This window comes from Vipera ursinii (genome assembly GCF_947247035.1).
Source record: "Vipera ursinii genome assembly, chromosome: 1".
Classification (NCBI taxonomy): domain Eukaryota; kingdom Metazoa; phylum Chordata; class Lepidosauria; order Squamata; family Viperidae; genus Vipera; species Vipera ursinii.
The window spans coordinates 339,894,509-339,911,820 of NC_139512.1; the positions used below are offsets into that span (position 1 = coordinate 339,894,509).

At 42.0% G+C, this 17,312-nt stretch overlaps 1 protein-coding gene across 3 annotated transcripts in view; it reads left to right on the forward strand.

Annotated features, from left to right (window-relative positions):
* The window catches only part of AP2B1 (adaptor related protein complex 2 subunit beta 1), an 81,747-nt gene that overhangs the window by 35,120 nt on the left and 29,315 nt on the right, over window positions 1–17,312 (forward strand). For 2 of the 3 annotated variants that reach the window (XM_083351528.1, XM_083351529.1), the window contains 6 exons: window positions 3,180–3,439; window positions 5,009–5,201; window positions 13,652–13,693; window positions 14,957–15,103; window positions 16,269–16,414; window positions 16,526–16,655. In XM_083351528.1, coding sequence (XP_083207654.1) covers window positions 3,180–3,439; window positions 5,009–5,201; window positions 13,652–13,693; window positions 14,957–15,103; window positions 16,269–16,414; window positions 16,526–16,655 — 918 coding nt within the window. The remainder of the gene's footprint in view (window positions 1–3,179; window positions 3,440–5,008; window positions 5,202–13,651; window positions 13,694–14,956; window positions 15,104–16,268; window positions 16,415–16,525; window positions 16,656–17,312) is intronic. The other variant, XM_083351530.1, reaches the window with a different exon arrangement.

Below are 17,312 nucleotides of genomic sequence, written 5' to 3' on the forward strand. Positions count from 1 at the left end.
ACAGTCAATTCAAGGTGCTGGTAGTTTCCTATAAAGCCCTTCCTTCATGGCGTGGGGCCAGTTATTTGAGGGACTGCCTCTCCCAATTCTATTAAATCCAGCAGGAGAGGTATGCTACATGTCCCATTAAAAAGTGCCATCTGGCAGGATTTAGGAGGAGAACCTTTTCTATTATGCCATCTGTTCCTTGGAACATCATCTCTCCAGAGATTATAATAGCCTGACCCAGTTGGCCTTGAAAATGTTCCTGTGTCATTGGGCACGAGGATTGGAATATGAGGCAAGAGTCATGGGATAGTTATGGTGATAGGTTTATGGAAGAGAGAACCTGTGTCCCTTCATATACTGCCGAACAATAGTTTTCAGTAGCCCAGCTAATGGTAAGAAGTGCTGTGAGTCATAATTTAATGACATCCAAAGGAACAAAAAATCTCCTATGACTGTTAAACCATATTATAGAAACTGAGAATTAAAAAAAAAACACTGCTCCAGAACTTATCAGGGAGACCTAATTTATATGTGAAGAATCCAAAACGGAAAATAGAGTATGCCTCCACAAGTTTCAAGAGCCATATCTTCCTTGATAATATAAAATACACTTCTAAATATTGACATCCTGGTAGCTTCTCACTCCTAAAATCACAATCCCAAGGGATTCGCTGTGCTTTTCTGTTGTTGTGCATTCATATGATGAATAGCATGGTTTTAAAACTCCATCAGAGAAAACAGATCTCCAGAAATAAGCAATGACCCGAACAGAACATGATGACCCAAACCAACATTTTGCAATTAAGTTTACATGAGTTGGCATAGCTCGACAGATGAGTCAGTCTACACCCAGAGAACAAAACTTAACTTTGTGTTCCAGCAGCTCTCTTTGTTTGTTTCTTTAATAACTGTACCACTTCCGTCCAAGAAGACTCTGTCCAGTGCCCCATCAAACAGGGAGTAGCCAGAGTCTGTAAAGAAGTCTTGAGTTTTCCTTCCCAGAACATTAAATAAAACCTACAGGTCCAGTGCTTCCTCAGTCTGGAGCAGGAATCTGTCAATTTCTCGTCCCTATTTGAATCATACAACAGAGGGATGGGGAGAGGACTGGAACTGACTCCCTTTCCACCACTTCTAGACCTCCATTCTTGTGCTAACTCATTTTAACTGTTAACATTGCACACTAACCATGCTGCCTACACTTAATCGATTTAAGCACAATTGTGCAAAGAGAGCCAACCTGAGGGGCACTGAATTCATTCTGACACCATTGTTGAAATTTGTAAAACACTACGTTTTTAAAGAACTCTCAGACTGCTAAAAAGCAACTTTTAAATATTTATTTAGAAGTGAAAACAGGCTTACAAATTCTTTTACTTAAAACCAAGGGTTTCAAATAGTTTTCAGGATAAAGAACTTGCAAGTGTTTTTTTTTTTAAAAAAAAAATCCAGAATCCTTGGTCAAGCTTTAAAAAAAATGGCTGCAAATTTTTTTTTAGTTTTTTTCCTTTGGTTTCTCATGGACTCTTGTGTCCCATGGAACACAGATTTAAAGTTTTACAGAAAGGACTTTTTATCACTAAAAAGTCCTATTCTGGGGTGCCCAATCTTGGCTAATCTTAATGAGCTTCAGATATGTGAGGAATGCTGGTGATTTTTCTGTAGAGAATACCGTATATACTTGAGTATAAGCCGACTCGAGTATAAGCCGAGACCCCCAATTTCACCCCCAAAAACTGGGAAAAGTTGTTGACTCGAGTATAAGCCGATCCGCCGTTCTGCAAGCCTCCGCCGCCGGCGGAGGCTGGATCCGCGCTCTGCAAGCCTCTGCCGCCAGCAGAGGCTCGATCCGCCATTTTGCAAGCCTGAATACACAGGAATACCCTGTGTGGCCGCGGCTCTCGGGGAAGCCCTGGCTGTCCGCTTCCTCGCTCCACGCTGCCATTCGGGGCCCGCGCGTTCCCCGGGCAAATCGCGGCACCCAGCAGGCGAGGAAACACGCCCGTTCCAGTCGCCCCCCCCTTCCCTCAGGAGACGAGAAGCAAGTGACCGCCCGGAGCTTACCGAGGGCTTGCGCGTGGCCGAGGCTTCGGTGCTTCCAGGATCGCGCGTACCTCTCCCAAGCCGCCGCTGTCCAGAGACCTGCCGAAGTTTGGGGAGGTTTGGGGAGGTGCGCGCGCACCTCCCCAAACCTCCCCAAACGCCTCCGCGCAGACCTGCCGACGTTTGGGGAGGTTTGGGTGCCTCCCCAAACCTCCCCAAACGTCGGCAGGTCTCCGTTCCTCCTGCCGACGTTTGGGGAGGTTTGGGCGCCTCCCCAAACCTCCCCAGGTCTCCGTTCCTCCGCACAGACCTGCCGACGTTTGGGGAGGTTTGGGCACCTCCCCAAACCTCCCCAGGTCTCCGTTCCTCCTGCCGACGTTTGGGGAGGTTTGGGCGCCTCCCCAAACCTCCCCAGGTCTCCGTTCCTCCGCACAGACCTGCCGACGTTTGGGGAGGTTTGGGCGCCTCCCCAAACCTCCCCAGGTCTCCGTTCCTCCGCGCAGACCTGCCGACGTTTGGGGAGGTTTGGGGAGGCGCCCAAACCTCCCCAAACGTCGGCAGGTCTGCGCGGAGGAACGGAGACCTGGGGAGGTTTGGGGAGGCGCCCAAACCTCCCCAAACGTCGGCAGGAGGAACGGAGACCTGCCGACGTTTGGGGAGGTTTGGGGAGGCGCCCAAACCTCCCCAAACGTCGGCAGGTCTCCGTTCCTCCGCGCCCTGCCTGCCTGCTTCTTTCCGCTGCGGAAAGAAGCAGGCAGGCAGGGCGCGGAGGAACGGAGACCTGCCGACGTTTGGGGAGGTTTGGGGAGGTGCGCGCGCACCTCCCCAAACCTCCCCAAACTTCGGCAGGTCTCGGACGGCGGTGGCTTGGGAGAGGTGCGCGCGATCCCGGAAGCACCAAAGCCTGGGCCGCGCACAAGTCCTCGGTAAGTTTTTTTGTTGACTGGAGTATAAGCCGAAGTGGAATTTTTCAGCCCAAAAAGTGGGCTGAAAAATTCGGCTTATACTCAAGTATATACGGTATTTTAAAAAGACCTATTTTTGACATTAGATTCCTGTGCATTATTTTCTCCTTCAACCTCAGTATTCCTCTGTCAAAGTTTGTTCCAAATCCATATCCATTAACAGAAAACCTTTTTCTGCCTTAGGATTCTGACAACCCAGATCTACGTGATCGTGGCTACATTTACTGGCGACTCCTCTCCACAGACCCTGTCACTGCCAAAGAGGTGGTTTTGTCAGAGAAGCCCCTGATCTCTGAAGAGACAGACTTGATTGAGCCCACTCTGCTGGATGAGCTCATTTGCCACATTGGCTCGTTGGCATCAGTGTATCACAAACCACCCAATGCCTTTGTGGAAGGCAGCCATGGAATCCACCGCAAACACCTGCCCATCCATCACGGAAGGTGAGAGATTGCAGAATGACTTTCTCGGTTATTTGCTTTTTAAAAAGTCCATACATAGAAATGTTACCCTGTCCTGATGCCCTTACAATTTTATGTGGCCGGCTTGTGAATTTAAAAACAGACTCAAAATTCACATGGACATGGAAACAATGCAGGTAGTCCTCAACGCATGACCGCAAAAGTATCCATTCTGAAATGAGACAGTTGTTAGGTGAATTTTTGCCCCATTCTTTGCCACAGTTGTTAAGTGAATCACTGCAGTTGTTAAGTTATTAGTCTGGTAGTGAATCTGGCTTCCCCGCTGACTTTGCTCGTCAGAAGGTTGCAAAAGATGATCCCGGGACTTTGGGACACTGCAGCCTTCATAAATACATGTCAGTTGCCAAGCGTCTGAATTTGATCATGTGATCATGGGGATGCTGCAACATTTATAAGTGTGAAAAACTGGTCACTTTTTTCCGGTGCCATTGTAACTTTGAATGGTCACTAAATGAATGGTTGTAAGTCAAGAACACATGGGAAGAAAGTTCATAAGCAGTCACATAATATCTTGCCAGAAAATGTGAGCCATACAGAAAACATTGCCTGAATCAGGGTAGGTCATAAGCAATCACATCCATAATGGAGACCATAATGACCATAATGGAGCCTATATTTTTTTGCACTGATTGTTAAGCAAACTGATGGTTTACTGTGGGTGCAGTTTTGCCCAAAACCAAACATAAATGCTGATTTTTGGCAAAACTGTTGTAAAGCAGGGTCATGTGACTGCAGGATGCCACAAACAGCAAATGCAGAGCATCCAAAATGCAGTCACGTGACCTGGGGGAAAGGGGACTGTCAGAACTTTGAATCCAGGTTGCAAGGACCCCCAGATGGGACCATTAGAAACTTCAAACAATTGCTAAGCAACTGGTTGTAAGTCGAGGAGTATCTGTAATTTATTTATTGAATTTGTATGCCGTTCATCTCACCCTGCAAAGCAGCTCTGGGCAGGTTGCTAGAAAATGGGAGAATTTGCCTGGCCATGTTGGCTGAATCAGGGTTGAGGAACTTGTGACCCAGAAGATAATGTTGCACTCCAATTCCTAATGGCCTAAATAATGGTGAGGAAACCTGGGAGTTGTAGTTTAGCAACCCCTGCAAAACCTCAAGTTTCCCTTGCTAATTTTGAGTGAAAGTTCTTCCCAAGCTATTCGGCAGGATATTAATTGCACAGCTGCCCTTTTTCTATCATAATGACCAAAGGATGCTGTTCAAAATTTTCAGTCCGTTATTTAATATTGGATTTTATTTGCCCAATGTTTTATTCTGTATTTCAACAGCCTTATATATTGGGTAGATATTGATGGAATTCAAATTTTAAATAAATAGCAATAGTTTGCCATCAAATTATTTTACAGTTCACACCCTCCCCACTTGCAAAGGGCTATTTTTACACGAATAGTTGCACTACAAAGTCTGTTTAGAGCAGCTTGCAAGAGAAAGTCTTCTGTGTTGCTCTCTTCTTTGACAAGTGAAACCAAGGAACTCTTTTTCCTTTCTCCCCTCCCCCATCAATGCCTTCAGTACTGATGCAGGAGACAGCCCTGTGGGAACCATGAGTGCTACAAACCTGGAGCAAACTCAGGTGATTCCGTCCCAAGGAGATCTCTTGGGTGACCTCTTGAACCTTGATCTGGGGCCTCCAGTGAATGTTCCCCAAGTGTCTTCCATGCAGATGGGTGCTGTGGATCTTTTAGGAGGTGGACTTGATAGTCTGGTGAGTAAGCTTGACTTTTGCTGAGCATGAACTAAAATTCTTAGTGATATATGTATCCATATGAACTGTTTAGTTCTATAGTACCCAAACCCAAGGCTGCTGGCAGTCTTCTTTCCCTTTATGTCATTGGGATCCAAGTCACTACCGCGTAGAGGAGGAGAAAATGTTCATCTTCTTTTTGCTTCTTTTCCGCTTTGCAGATCACAAGTTATCACGTTTACTGTCTCCTTTGCTTGCTTATTTGGGGTATAGCTTTGTTTGTTTGTTTCCTGCCTTTATTATCTTCACAAATACACAGAGAAGATCAGACGACATTGTGGAAAATGTTTAAGAGGCTCATGGTCTGATCCCTGCGCATCAGCAGAAACAAGGAGTATGGCTGTGTCGTGTTTGTGTTTCTTGCTAGATGTTAGCAGAGAAAAGAGAAGGAAAAAATGCTTCAAATTTTTAGCATTAGGCACATGTTTCATACAATGTCTAGCATCACCCTTGGCAGCTTTGGTTCATTGTGTCAGTTCCTTATAATAATGAATTGTAACAGAGGCTGTTATTTTGCATAACAGCTGGGAAGAGCAGGCATGGGATGCATAAGAACAAAACTAGGGCACAGTATAGACCCATTACATGAAACCAGAACATGAATTGTTTATTGTGCATTAATTCATGGGTGAACTAGTTTTAAGGAAGAGACCGTGGTTTTTGAACCAAAATTGATCTATTAGCCCGTAACTCTTAAGTTTGGAACAAAAATCTCATACTCCTACCATAACAGCCTTTTCTTTTTGTAACATTACTCAGCCTTGTGTTTAGCAAATATGGTTTGTCCTTGCTCCTGGTATATTGGACAGTGATGGTTGGATGACACTAGAAATCATTACCCCACAGACTCTGGATGTGACATGTAAAATATATATTTTTTTATGGAGTTACCATGTTCATTCTGAAAAGATAGAAAGAAAGAAAGAGAAAGAAAGAAAGAAAGAGGTTCTCTTTTTAAAATAAATTTTACCTTTTATTTTATATAAAATCTTTCACAAGTCCAGCTGTCTGAAAATCACTTACAGCCATTAGAATGTTTTATGACTAGACTTTGAATTCATTGTCTATCTATGAATTGTGATTCATAGTCAGTAATTCAAACTAGCTCACAAAGACTTTGGGTATGTTTGGATTCCTGCAGTATGTCCTACAGAGGCAACTGAAGGATATAGTGCCCTCTTGTCTTCTACTTGCACCTTGTCTGTTCAAAAAAAAAAAAACACTTCACAGTAAATCTGTGAGATCTGGGGACCATTTTAAAGTTTGCCCCCATGACACATTCTGTCCAGAGATGTTGGGTTAGCGGAAAGAGATACATTCAGGGTAGTTCAAGGCAGCACCCTGATCGCTCATGGCAACTTAATAATAAAATTAATGGCTTAATACATGGACAATTCTTTAGTTAAACCTACTATTCCATCAGTTAGCTGTGACCTGGATACAAGATAGGTGATTGGTGTTTCTCAGGATTGGACCAAATACCTAATGACTTTCAATTCCCAACCCTCCTCTCCACTTGCAACAAATGATAATCAACCCTCTTCCACCACCATTAGGCAATCACAGTTAATTATCTATGCATCTCCAAACATTTATTTTACAGAGACCTAGGAATTTATTTGCATGTTTAGCACAATATGAGATTTCCAACAAGCTGATAGTTAGCACCTAGTTTTATGATGTGGACCTTCCTGCATAGGTGTAGCAGTTCACATTGATGCTTGGATCTCCAAATTTAGCAAGCAAGTTTCAGTCTCATACCCTCTTCATATGTATAGAATTGCTTGTGCGCACTGTCCGTATGCTGTCTCACCCTCTGCAGCAAGGCATTTTTGGTAACGTTTAGCTATCCAATAAAATCTAACTGTTTCTTGGAAAGTGAGCTAAGGCTTCTCAAACAAGCTTCCAACTGCTTGGGGGTGGTGGTGGTGTGCTCCTGAGATTCTTAAGACTTTGAACACAACCTCAGGAATATCTGAGGTTTTGCTTCTCAGTGACAGGACTTATATGCTCCATGTAATATTGCAAGATGTTGGCAACACCATAGGAAAGATTGGCTCACTTTGATGTGGGTTTTCAGTGGAAACCAGGTCCATAAGGTTTTAGTAGATTTCTGGAATTAAGCCTTATAACATGGAACAAATCTGTTCTTGTCAAATGAATCCTCAGAGTAACTGATCCTCAACCTCACCCCTTCTAGAGTGGCAGCAGAACCAATGAATACAAAACAGAACAGGAACGCTAGGGAGAGTTTGCAACTTTGCATTTGTCAAGGTATCTGCAGTCTTCTTCCTGGTGTTATATCCAGAAGCTGCCACCACCGCCATTGTGAGAATTTTTGAGGTCTGTGTCCTTTCATCACTGACAAAAACTAAATTTGCACGCAGTCTCAAATGCCCCAGATAGCAGATTTAAAGTTCTTCTATAGTTTGCCTCTGTATGTCGGGGCCAGCATTTCTATTTCAGCCTGAATTTTTGAGGTGGTAGCTTTCATATTTGAGTTACATTTGGTTTCGTTCAGGAGAAAGATCCAGTCATAAGGGTTTCTACTTGCAGTTTGAAGTAGATAAAATTCTAATCAAAGCTGGCCAGCGTGTCTGGCTTTTGTGAGAAGGAGGTTTTGGAATGTCAGAGTAACTGGAAGTAGCTTAAGGCAAGTTTAAGCTGAAAAGAATCTGAATACTTCACAAAAGAAGGAGCTTAGAGTTAGAGTCAAAAGTAGAAATTGCAGCCCACTAGAAGTGACAGATTCAAAGCCCCTAGCAGCTTCAGTCAGCACTGCTAAAAAGGGTTGTGGGACTCCAGCACTTCCTGGAGACTGCATATTTAATGACTTCTGATTTATCCAACCTGCCAACTATGTACCCTTTTGATCGCAATCCAGTTCACCCTGATACTTGTGGAGTGGAACAAAGCAAAACCTTGCTCATAAAAGATCCAGCCTTCTCTGAACTTTGCCAATTGTTCCCATCCAAAGAACAATAGGCTAAAGGAACCAGACACCTGGGATTCCCCATATATTTCGCAAACTTCAAATAAATTTACTCCTTGTCACCTTTCACTTTGTCTCAGGATTGTTTTCTATGTTGGGTATTGGAATTTTACATAACTTCAGTTTAGTCCGAAGCCATTCCAATCTGCAAGGAGTAGGAGGTCATTTGTGTAATTTAGGGACAATACTGTGGTTCTGTGGAGATGCACTACTGAAAATAACATTAGAGGTGTCGAAATGTCAGTTTTTAATATGAAACAGCTGCAGTGATCTGTTCAGAAAGCTGCCGGTGAAATCTCCATGCTAAAAGGAAAGCTGTTGACTTAGATCACTAAAAAGAAAATATTGGTATTTCACCTCTTCTCTTTGCCTAGTAAAATAGGAATAAATCCTATGAAATAATTAAAATTTAAAACCAGGAATTCAGATCCAAAGGGCTGAGGATGACCTGGATGTGGAGGATGGAGGAAGATTTGCTTCCCTTTTATGTTCAAATAAAAAAGTAGCAGCAGCCCCTGTAACACATTTCTGGCCCCCAGTCTGGAAATTTGAGCATTTGGGTATTGTTTTAATTTAATTTGGAATTAAGCAGGAAGCCATTTCTCCTCTTATCTCTATTACCACCACTAATCATCGGGGGGGGGGGGCTGATTTCAGCCTGTGCTGTTTTTTTTTTTTTTTAAATTTTGTGGGGCAGAGGTGAGCTTTAAGGTTGAAATTGGGAGCAAAAAGACTTTGGGGATTCAAAGAACTTCGACTTCCAATGTTAAAACTCTTAAAATTGGGCCTAAAATGGTGATTTCAAACAATTTTTCAAGGGTTTTTTTTTGAGGACCAACTCCCATTCTCATTCTATCCTCCCACAAAACATACATAAAGGGCTGAAAAATTAAACCCAGCCTCTTCTAGTGATGTTACCACATCGTTTCCTTTGGCCTTCCAAAAACTTGGGAGCCTTACTTAAGGGTCCTCATCCCTTACACATTTGGTTACCCATGAGTTATAAAAGCCTCCATGGGTACAAGTACCTTTTAATTAGTGGAGGTACTGATAAAGATGCTATGCATAACTAAAGTATTTTATAAATGTTATAGACTGCAGGGCACTGTGGAGAGTAAGAAAAAGAGGCAGGTGGATCTTTTAAGAATCAAGACTGGATATGGATGGTGGACAATCATATTTTAAAATATGGTGGGAGTGGGAGTTCTTTGACTTTGAGTATATGGTGAACATCACAAGGCCTCTTAAGGTTAGTGGGAGCCAAACATTGGTGCTGTATTAATCATTGACCATTGACTGTCTCAAGGATAACAATAACAATAGCAGCATCCAGAACTACCAAGTTATACAAAAATGACACCAAAACACACACACACACACACCACACACACACACACCACACACACACACACACACACACACACACACACACACATATATATATATATATATATATATATATATATATATATGTATATGTATATATATATATATATGTATATATATATATATATATATATATATATATATGTATATATATGTATATATATGTATATATATATATATATATATATATATATATATATATATAAGTTGGGGCACTTCATTTGATTCTTGCACACCCAAAAGTCTTTCTGCTGCCTGCTCTCCATTGTAGGCACTCATATTACCCACTTTTTAATTTATTGACCTAAAATGTATATAAATTGTAAATAGCCACAAATTCTTACTTGATTAAGTCCTGATCTAGGTTCTGGTTTAGGTACTAGACCCCAGACTTGCCAACAGGAGTCATTGGATTTCTCTCCTCCCCATTACATCATTTTGCAATTCCTGGGGGAGCAGTGTGTGTTTGTGTTTAAAAGAGAAGGAGCAAGGAAGTTATAGGATTGTAAGAGCCAAGAAACCTTGATTTGTATCTTTCAAGGTTGGCTTCCCAGCCTGTGGCTCTTTTAATGAGATAAACTTGGCACAGGAGCTGATGGAAGCAGATAAAAACATCTGGCTCTATTATGTGGAATTATTCACAAGTTGTTTTGATGCTGCTTTATGTAAGAAGCTCACTTGCCGGCTGATGGGGAGACTGCTTCTCCCCCTTCCACTTGACTGGGAAACATTCCCCAGAGTACCAGAACTTCTCTGCCTCTTGCCGTGTTCAAAATGAATCTGACAGGGGCTTTTGCTTTCCTTACCTTTGCTAGACAAGCCCTGCTTTTCCTGGTTATAACATAGCTGTTACTTGAAAGGGGATAATAACCACCCATGATCACTTCCGCAAGAGGAAGTCATAATGGATGAGTATTCAGGCTATTATCCCACTCCAAAACTGTAGCGTTCAGACTGAAAGAGTGAGAGATCATCTGTTTTCCATCAAGCCATAGCTGTCGTTCCATGAGTCTGATACTGGTACAGATTGCTGTCATTTTTTTTAATGGGGTCTGAGAGCACAACTCTGTTTCTGTCCTTTTCTTCCCCATTGCAGCTTCTCACCAGGAATCAATAGCCTTTTCCTGTCAGTGGGCACCATTATGTAATCTTACAAGTTGTTGTAGGTGCCCAGAGCTAATCGTAAAACAATTTTTTTTAATTTTAGAAAATCAATTAAAAAATGTAAGATGCCTCAGGTTTTATTAGGTCTTATGGAAAAACACTCATCTTGAAATATTTGCTAGTGTTTTAATACTTTATTTATTTATTTATTTATTTATTTATTTATTTATTTATTTATTTATTTATTTATTTATTCATTTGATTTATATACCGCCCTTCTCCCCAAGGACTCAGGGCGGTGAACAGTGACATAAATATCAAAATGCACAAATACAGAAATTGAAAACAAATTAAACCCTAATGCCCAAATGCAGAAGATAAATTATATTAAAACAATAATTAAAACAAAACCTGTCAGACCAGACCGGATTGCTCAAACAGATAGGTTTTTAGGTCGTGTCGGAAGGAGCGAAGGTCTGGAGCCATCCGGAGCTCAACCGGTAAACGGTTCCATAGGTCAGGCGTGCCCACAGAGAACGCCCTCCCCTTGGGAGCCACCAGACGGCATTCTCCGAACGGCGGCACCCTTAGGAGGCCTTCTCTGTGGGAGCGCACTGGGCGGAGGGAAGTTGACGCCAGCAGCAGGTGATTCCTAAGGTACTCTGGACCCATGCCATTACCAGCACCTTGAATCTCACCCGGAGGACAACTGGGAGCCAATGCAGCTCACGGAGCAGAGGTGTAACATGGGAGTATCGGGAGACTCCCAACACAACTCTCGCGGCTGCATTCTTTACCAGTTGGAGCCTCCGAGTGGTCCTCAAGGGCAGCCCCATGTAGAGAGCATTGCAGTAGTCTAAACGAGAGGTCACGAGCGCATGAGTGACCGTACGCAGGGCATCCCGGTCTAGATAGGGCCGCAATTGGCGTACCAGGCGAACCTGGGCAAAGGCTCCCTTAGTCACAGCTATTATGTGGTCTTCCAAAGAAAGCTGTGAATCTAGGAGGACTCCCAAGTTGCGAGCCCTATCTACTTTAGTCCAGGGGTGTCAAACTGCCAGCCCACGGGCCAGACGCGTCATCCCAAAACTGTGCCCACTCCATTGCTGGCAACAGAGAAAAAGCTCCGATACAGTGCGCGACGTCACATGACATCGCAAGTTTGACATGTCTGCTTTAGTCAGTTCACTTAAAAATAAATTATCTGAAAAAATATGTGCAGGTGGACACAGTCTACTGTTCTGTGGGTGCTATGGCATCCAGAGATGCCACATTGCCAATTCCTGTCCATGTATGTGGCAATTCAAATCCTGTTCAAAGGAAATATATATTCTGTCGGTATGACATATTAGACTGGTCCTTGTTTGCTTGTATTTCAGCGGACATCCGAGGCTGTGTGAAAGTACATGCAAACTTTTGACTCCTTATCTTTTTGTTTTCTGAAGCCATTGTCTCTGAAAAAGAACAGCCAACTATAGTAAATTGTCTTATTTTTCTACTTTCGATCTATTTTTCCATTTTGTAGATTTAAGCATAAAAAATCACAAATAGCTGATATTAGGCTAGAAAATGAGTCTGTCATAATGCTACAGAAAAGTAGCCCATCCCCATATGCCAAATACAAATGTAATCAATCTTTGGGATTTTTAATAATCTTCTAAATCAGTGTTTCTTAACCTTGGCAACTTACATCTTAAAGAAATCACCACTTGTTTATTTAAAAGCAATGCAGAAGTTGCTTATTCTCTAAAATGTGAAAATGCTGCCTCCTTGATTTTGTTATAAAAATCATGAACTCAGAATTGAACAATCTGATGTACTATCATCTTGAATTGTAAGATTGCTTTTCACATTACAGCAGTTCTCATTTTTACTTGGTTACATTCCCCCCTTTGGAAGGAATAGGTGTTAATGTTTTATTCTTTGTGTGTGTGTGTGGGAGAGATAGCGTTTATTAGGGTGGGTGAGTGTAACTTTCAGTAAGCATCTATGAGCAAAGCTAAATTCATGTTCCATATCTTGAGTGCTTGGTTTTGTTCTGTTGGGTAATTGTTCAGAGAGCTGCCAGAAATAGAAAATCACATGATACCCATTCAGGCAACCTCCACTTTAGGGTGACAGTGCTGTGCATATATGTCAGTTTATTTTTGGCCCAGCTTTTTGCTTTTGTGGACTCTTTGCTCTCAGAACATCAATGGGCTGCTGATGTTGGAGGCCAGGAACATTGGTGGGCAGGCAGGGAATGGCAAGAGACTGCTGCTGAAACTGATCCACACAGGAATGGTGGTGAGCAAGGATGCCATGTTCAGAAGAGCTGTTCTTCCCCATCCCATTCCCTTGACTCCTTATTGCCTGTGTCTTGCAAGCATGAATATGTCTCCAAAGGCAAAGAAAGAGGACCACTAATACTGCTTCTTGAGTGCTGACAAAAGCCCTGGTTCATGTTAGGTCCAAGAAAAGTAACCTAACCATGGCTCTTTGTGAGGTTCACTTCTCTAGGAACAGCGGGAACAAGGCTGAGGGCAATTTGGCTTTTTAAAAAGCAAGTTTTCAAGTTCACGCATATCTAGGTCATAACTGCTGCCTTCTGCTGCTCGCAAGGGCTTGGTGCATATTCTTGTATTTTCAACCAAATCCCACTTCCCTGCCTGTGGAATTTGGGGGTTTCAAATCTTTGGATCTATCTGTCCTTCCTGGGTCAATAATCTCTCTGGGCAAACAGATGGGGGACAAGTGGTGTGCCAGGCCTTTTTGGGAACCACATGATCTTTATTTCTTGGCACCTGATAACTTGGCCATAATGAACTCTTTCTCTTTCCCCTGCCTCTTTTCTCTTCCTTTTTTGCCTCTCTCTCTCTCTCTCTCTCTCTCTCTCTCTCTCTCTCTCTCTCTCTCTCTCTTCCTTTTTCTATTCTTTTCTTTCTTGCAGCTTGGCAGTGACCTTGGCGGGGGAATTGGAGGCAGCCCAGCAGTAAGTGCCCTCCATTCTTTTTTTTTCCTTTTCAGTTCTGATTGAAAAATTATTATTTATTTGTTGAATTTATATCCCATCTTTCCTTCAGGAAGAGTTCGTATCGGCACACGTAGTATTTTCTCCATCAATTTTATTCTAACAACAGACCTATGAAGACTTTGTAACCAGGCTTTATGTTGGCCAATATATTTCAGAATTAACTGGGGATTTGAAAACAGGATCTCCCATCCTGCAACTTTAACTTCTAAAATGCAACAGGCTTTCACTCTGTAGCTTTCTTTTCCCATCCATTCTTCTAAACTCTGTGCAGCTGAAATACCCCAATGTTAGACATTCTCAACATGTTCTCTGAATTAAAGCAGAGAACCATCTAAAACAGTGAAATAGTGGAAGGAAAATAAAAGACAATTTGGTAGCAAGCTTGACTTGTAGAATAGTCATGAAATTTGGAGTTCTGTTACTGGGGAGATCTGAGATCACAGTATATTTTTCCACGTGAAGTAGATGCATCACTACTTGCTTGTAGAAAAAAAAATAGAGAACCAAGGAAAACAACCTAAATAATGTCCAGGGTTTGTACCGGATACCAGAGTCATTTATAAAAACCTACTTTCAGGTTTGTCCCAGAGCTCCATAAACCTATAAATGGGAAACATAAGGCTTCCAGAGCCCCAGCCATTGGTGAGAAATTCCAGACAATTTTAAAGTCATTGGATGAACTAGAACTGGTCAACTCATATTCCTAATTTCCAAAAGTCATCAAATAGCTGTGGATTACTATTGTCCTTGGAGCAAAGAGTTTCTCTTCCAATTCTCTAAAAATGGACTTGAGGGCCTTGGGACCTCTGGATGATCAAAGGGTCCACTTTGAAAGCACTGGGTTTGAACCCATTTCACTGCATGGTTGCTGAGGGCTTGGTTATGACTGAGAATTCCTTATGGAGAGTTCACTCGCCATCGTATGTTACAGTTCCTCATCTTTAACTGATGCGGAGGTTGGATGTCCTTGCCTTCGCTCTTCAAAGTCTTTGGAGAAGAGAGGTTCGTGGTTAGTGGCTGCTTCAGTCATGTAGTGATGCATAGAGGAGTGGGTATTTAAAGCAGAGAGCATACCAGCATGTCAATTTAGTACCCTTGATCATTCAGCAAGATGCCAGGAACAGGTTGTAAAATGTTCAGAATATTGTCCGATTTTATGATTTATTTAACATAGGTGTCTTACGTACCACCTGTTTAAATGTCTTCTCTGATTGCTTGCAGGTGGGGCAAACCTTCATCCCATCATCAGTCCCAGCCACATTTGCTCCCTCACCTACCCCAGCTGCAGTCAGCAGTGGACTGAATGACCTCTTTGAACTCTCTTCCGGCATCGGCATGGCACCTGGTGGATATGTGGCTCCCAAGTCGGTATGTGTGAGGAAATATGGCCAGAGAGCTGTTTCCTTTTGCCAAGGTTATCTCTTCATCTGGTTGTTTTGTTGTTTGGCATGCCTCTCTTTTGTGTTTCACACTGACTTTGTTTCTGGATGAACAACGGTGCCTTTTGCTCTATTTGGCCTGACAAACTTCTGCACCCATTATCAGCGAATGCATATCTTATTTTATTCATCTGATTAATTGATTAAGCATTTTATACTGCCATAATTTCTAATGATTTAGTTCCAGATCTGGTACCTTTCTTTACCTTTTCCCAAAGCTTTAACTAGATTCTTAACCCACTCTGGAAATCTCTACCAAATTGAAATGTTCAATGTGAGATAAAATTGAGTGTATTTGCTAAATGAATCAATGCCATTTCAGTCCCATACCCTAATCCTGACTGAAAGGGATCCGTTTCCTCCCCTGAAACTGTAGTGACCATCTTCTTCATAACCGCCCACTAAAAGAGAAGATTGGAGAGTAGATAGAAATTGTCCAATTCCACTGAGTCTAGTGAACACTTCCTGAGGAGGGAGTTAAACACTGCAGATGGAGGGGCAAACCCCCCCCCCCACACACACACACTGCTTCTTTAAGAATTCACAATTAAAACTCAGCTGCACATCACCTCCCAGGAGCCTTTAGCTTACTTTTCTTATATTATATTATAATGGGTATCTTTGAAAAGTTTCCATCAAATTCATTTAGTACCGCAGTGAAAGGTTTTAAGTGAAACCAGGATGGTGGTTCTGTTTCTTTATTTTGTTATGGTGTGCAGTATACTGGCTGGGGAATTCTGGAAGCTGAAGTCCACACATCTTCAAGTTGCCAATTTGCCAATTACAGCATGCTATTTCCTCTTTAAATCCCCTTCTTTTACTGCCAATTTATTGGGAACACTGTTCAAAATGCTGTAATGGACTTTGAGACATTTCCTTTCCAGCTTTTCTAAATCAGCTGGAAAGAATCTACACTACCATCTGAGATTCAGTCATCATTATATACCGATAAATAAAAAGGTTTGAAGTGGATAGGCCGAATAGACCACTCAACATTACTGCCTATCATGATAAAGAAATCTCACTGAAATTATTCTGACACTTTGTGAGGCCACGTTTGCTTGCTCTAATTGCCAGTCCTCATCACTTTATAGGTCTGGTTGCCGGCTGTGAAAGCCAAAGGCCTGGAAATTTCTGGAACTTTCGGCCATCGGCAAGGACATATCTACATGGATATGAGTTTCACCAACAAGGCTCTTCAACACATGAGTGACTTTGCCATTCAGTTCAACAAGAACAGGTTAGTCCTTGAAGTCAACTAAACACACCTTTTTGTTGCACACTTTATCTTTCTTGGCTTCTCTGTTGAATGTTACACCTTCTTTCATCTCTCTCCTCCGCAATCATCCAGCTTTGGAGTCATCCCCAGCACCCCACTGGCCATTCACACTCCTCTGATGCCAAATCAAAGCATTGATGTTTCGCTTCCTCTCAACACTTTGGGCCCAGTCATGAAAATGGAACCTCTGAACAATCTTCAGGTAGGAACACTGGGTTTGGGGAGATAGAGGAGATTTGCATTTTATAATAATAAAATAAAATAAAATAAAATAAAATAAAATAAAATAAAATAGTAGTAGTAGTAGTAGTAGTAGTAGTAGTAGTAGTAGTAGTAGTAATACAGTTGGAAGGGACCTTGGAGGTCATCTGGTCCAACCCCCTGCTCAGGCAGGAAACCCTATACCAGGGGTAGGCAACCTAAAACACTCAAAGAGCCACTTAGACCCGTTTCCCACCGAAAAGAAAACACTGGGAGCCGCAAAATGTTATCTTCTAAAATGAAGATAACACTGCATATATTGTTTTTTTTACCTTTATGCTATGTATAAAAAACAATGCTACAAAGAAAACAATTTTTTATTTCTGCATGCAACAAAAGCATTTTGAACTCCAAAAAAAAAAAGACGCTGGGTTGAGGTTTACTTTCAAATAAGATACTCAAATGTTTATTTGAGTTGTCGTATTTATGAAATAAAAAACCAGTGCAAACTATAAAAACTACAAACAGAAAAATAGAAAAGAAAAAAATTGCAAGGGGGGGGCAGAGGAAAGGACAGGAGAAAGAGGGAAAAAAACCCTTTCTCCTTCATTCCAGCAGATAAAAACAATTTTAGTGTCTACCATCTTTAAATACAGCA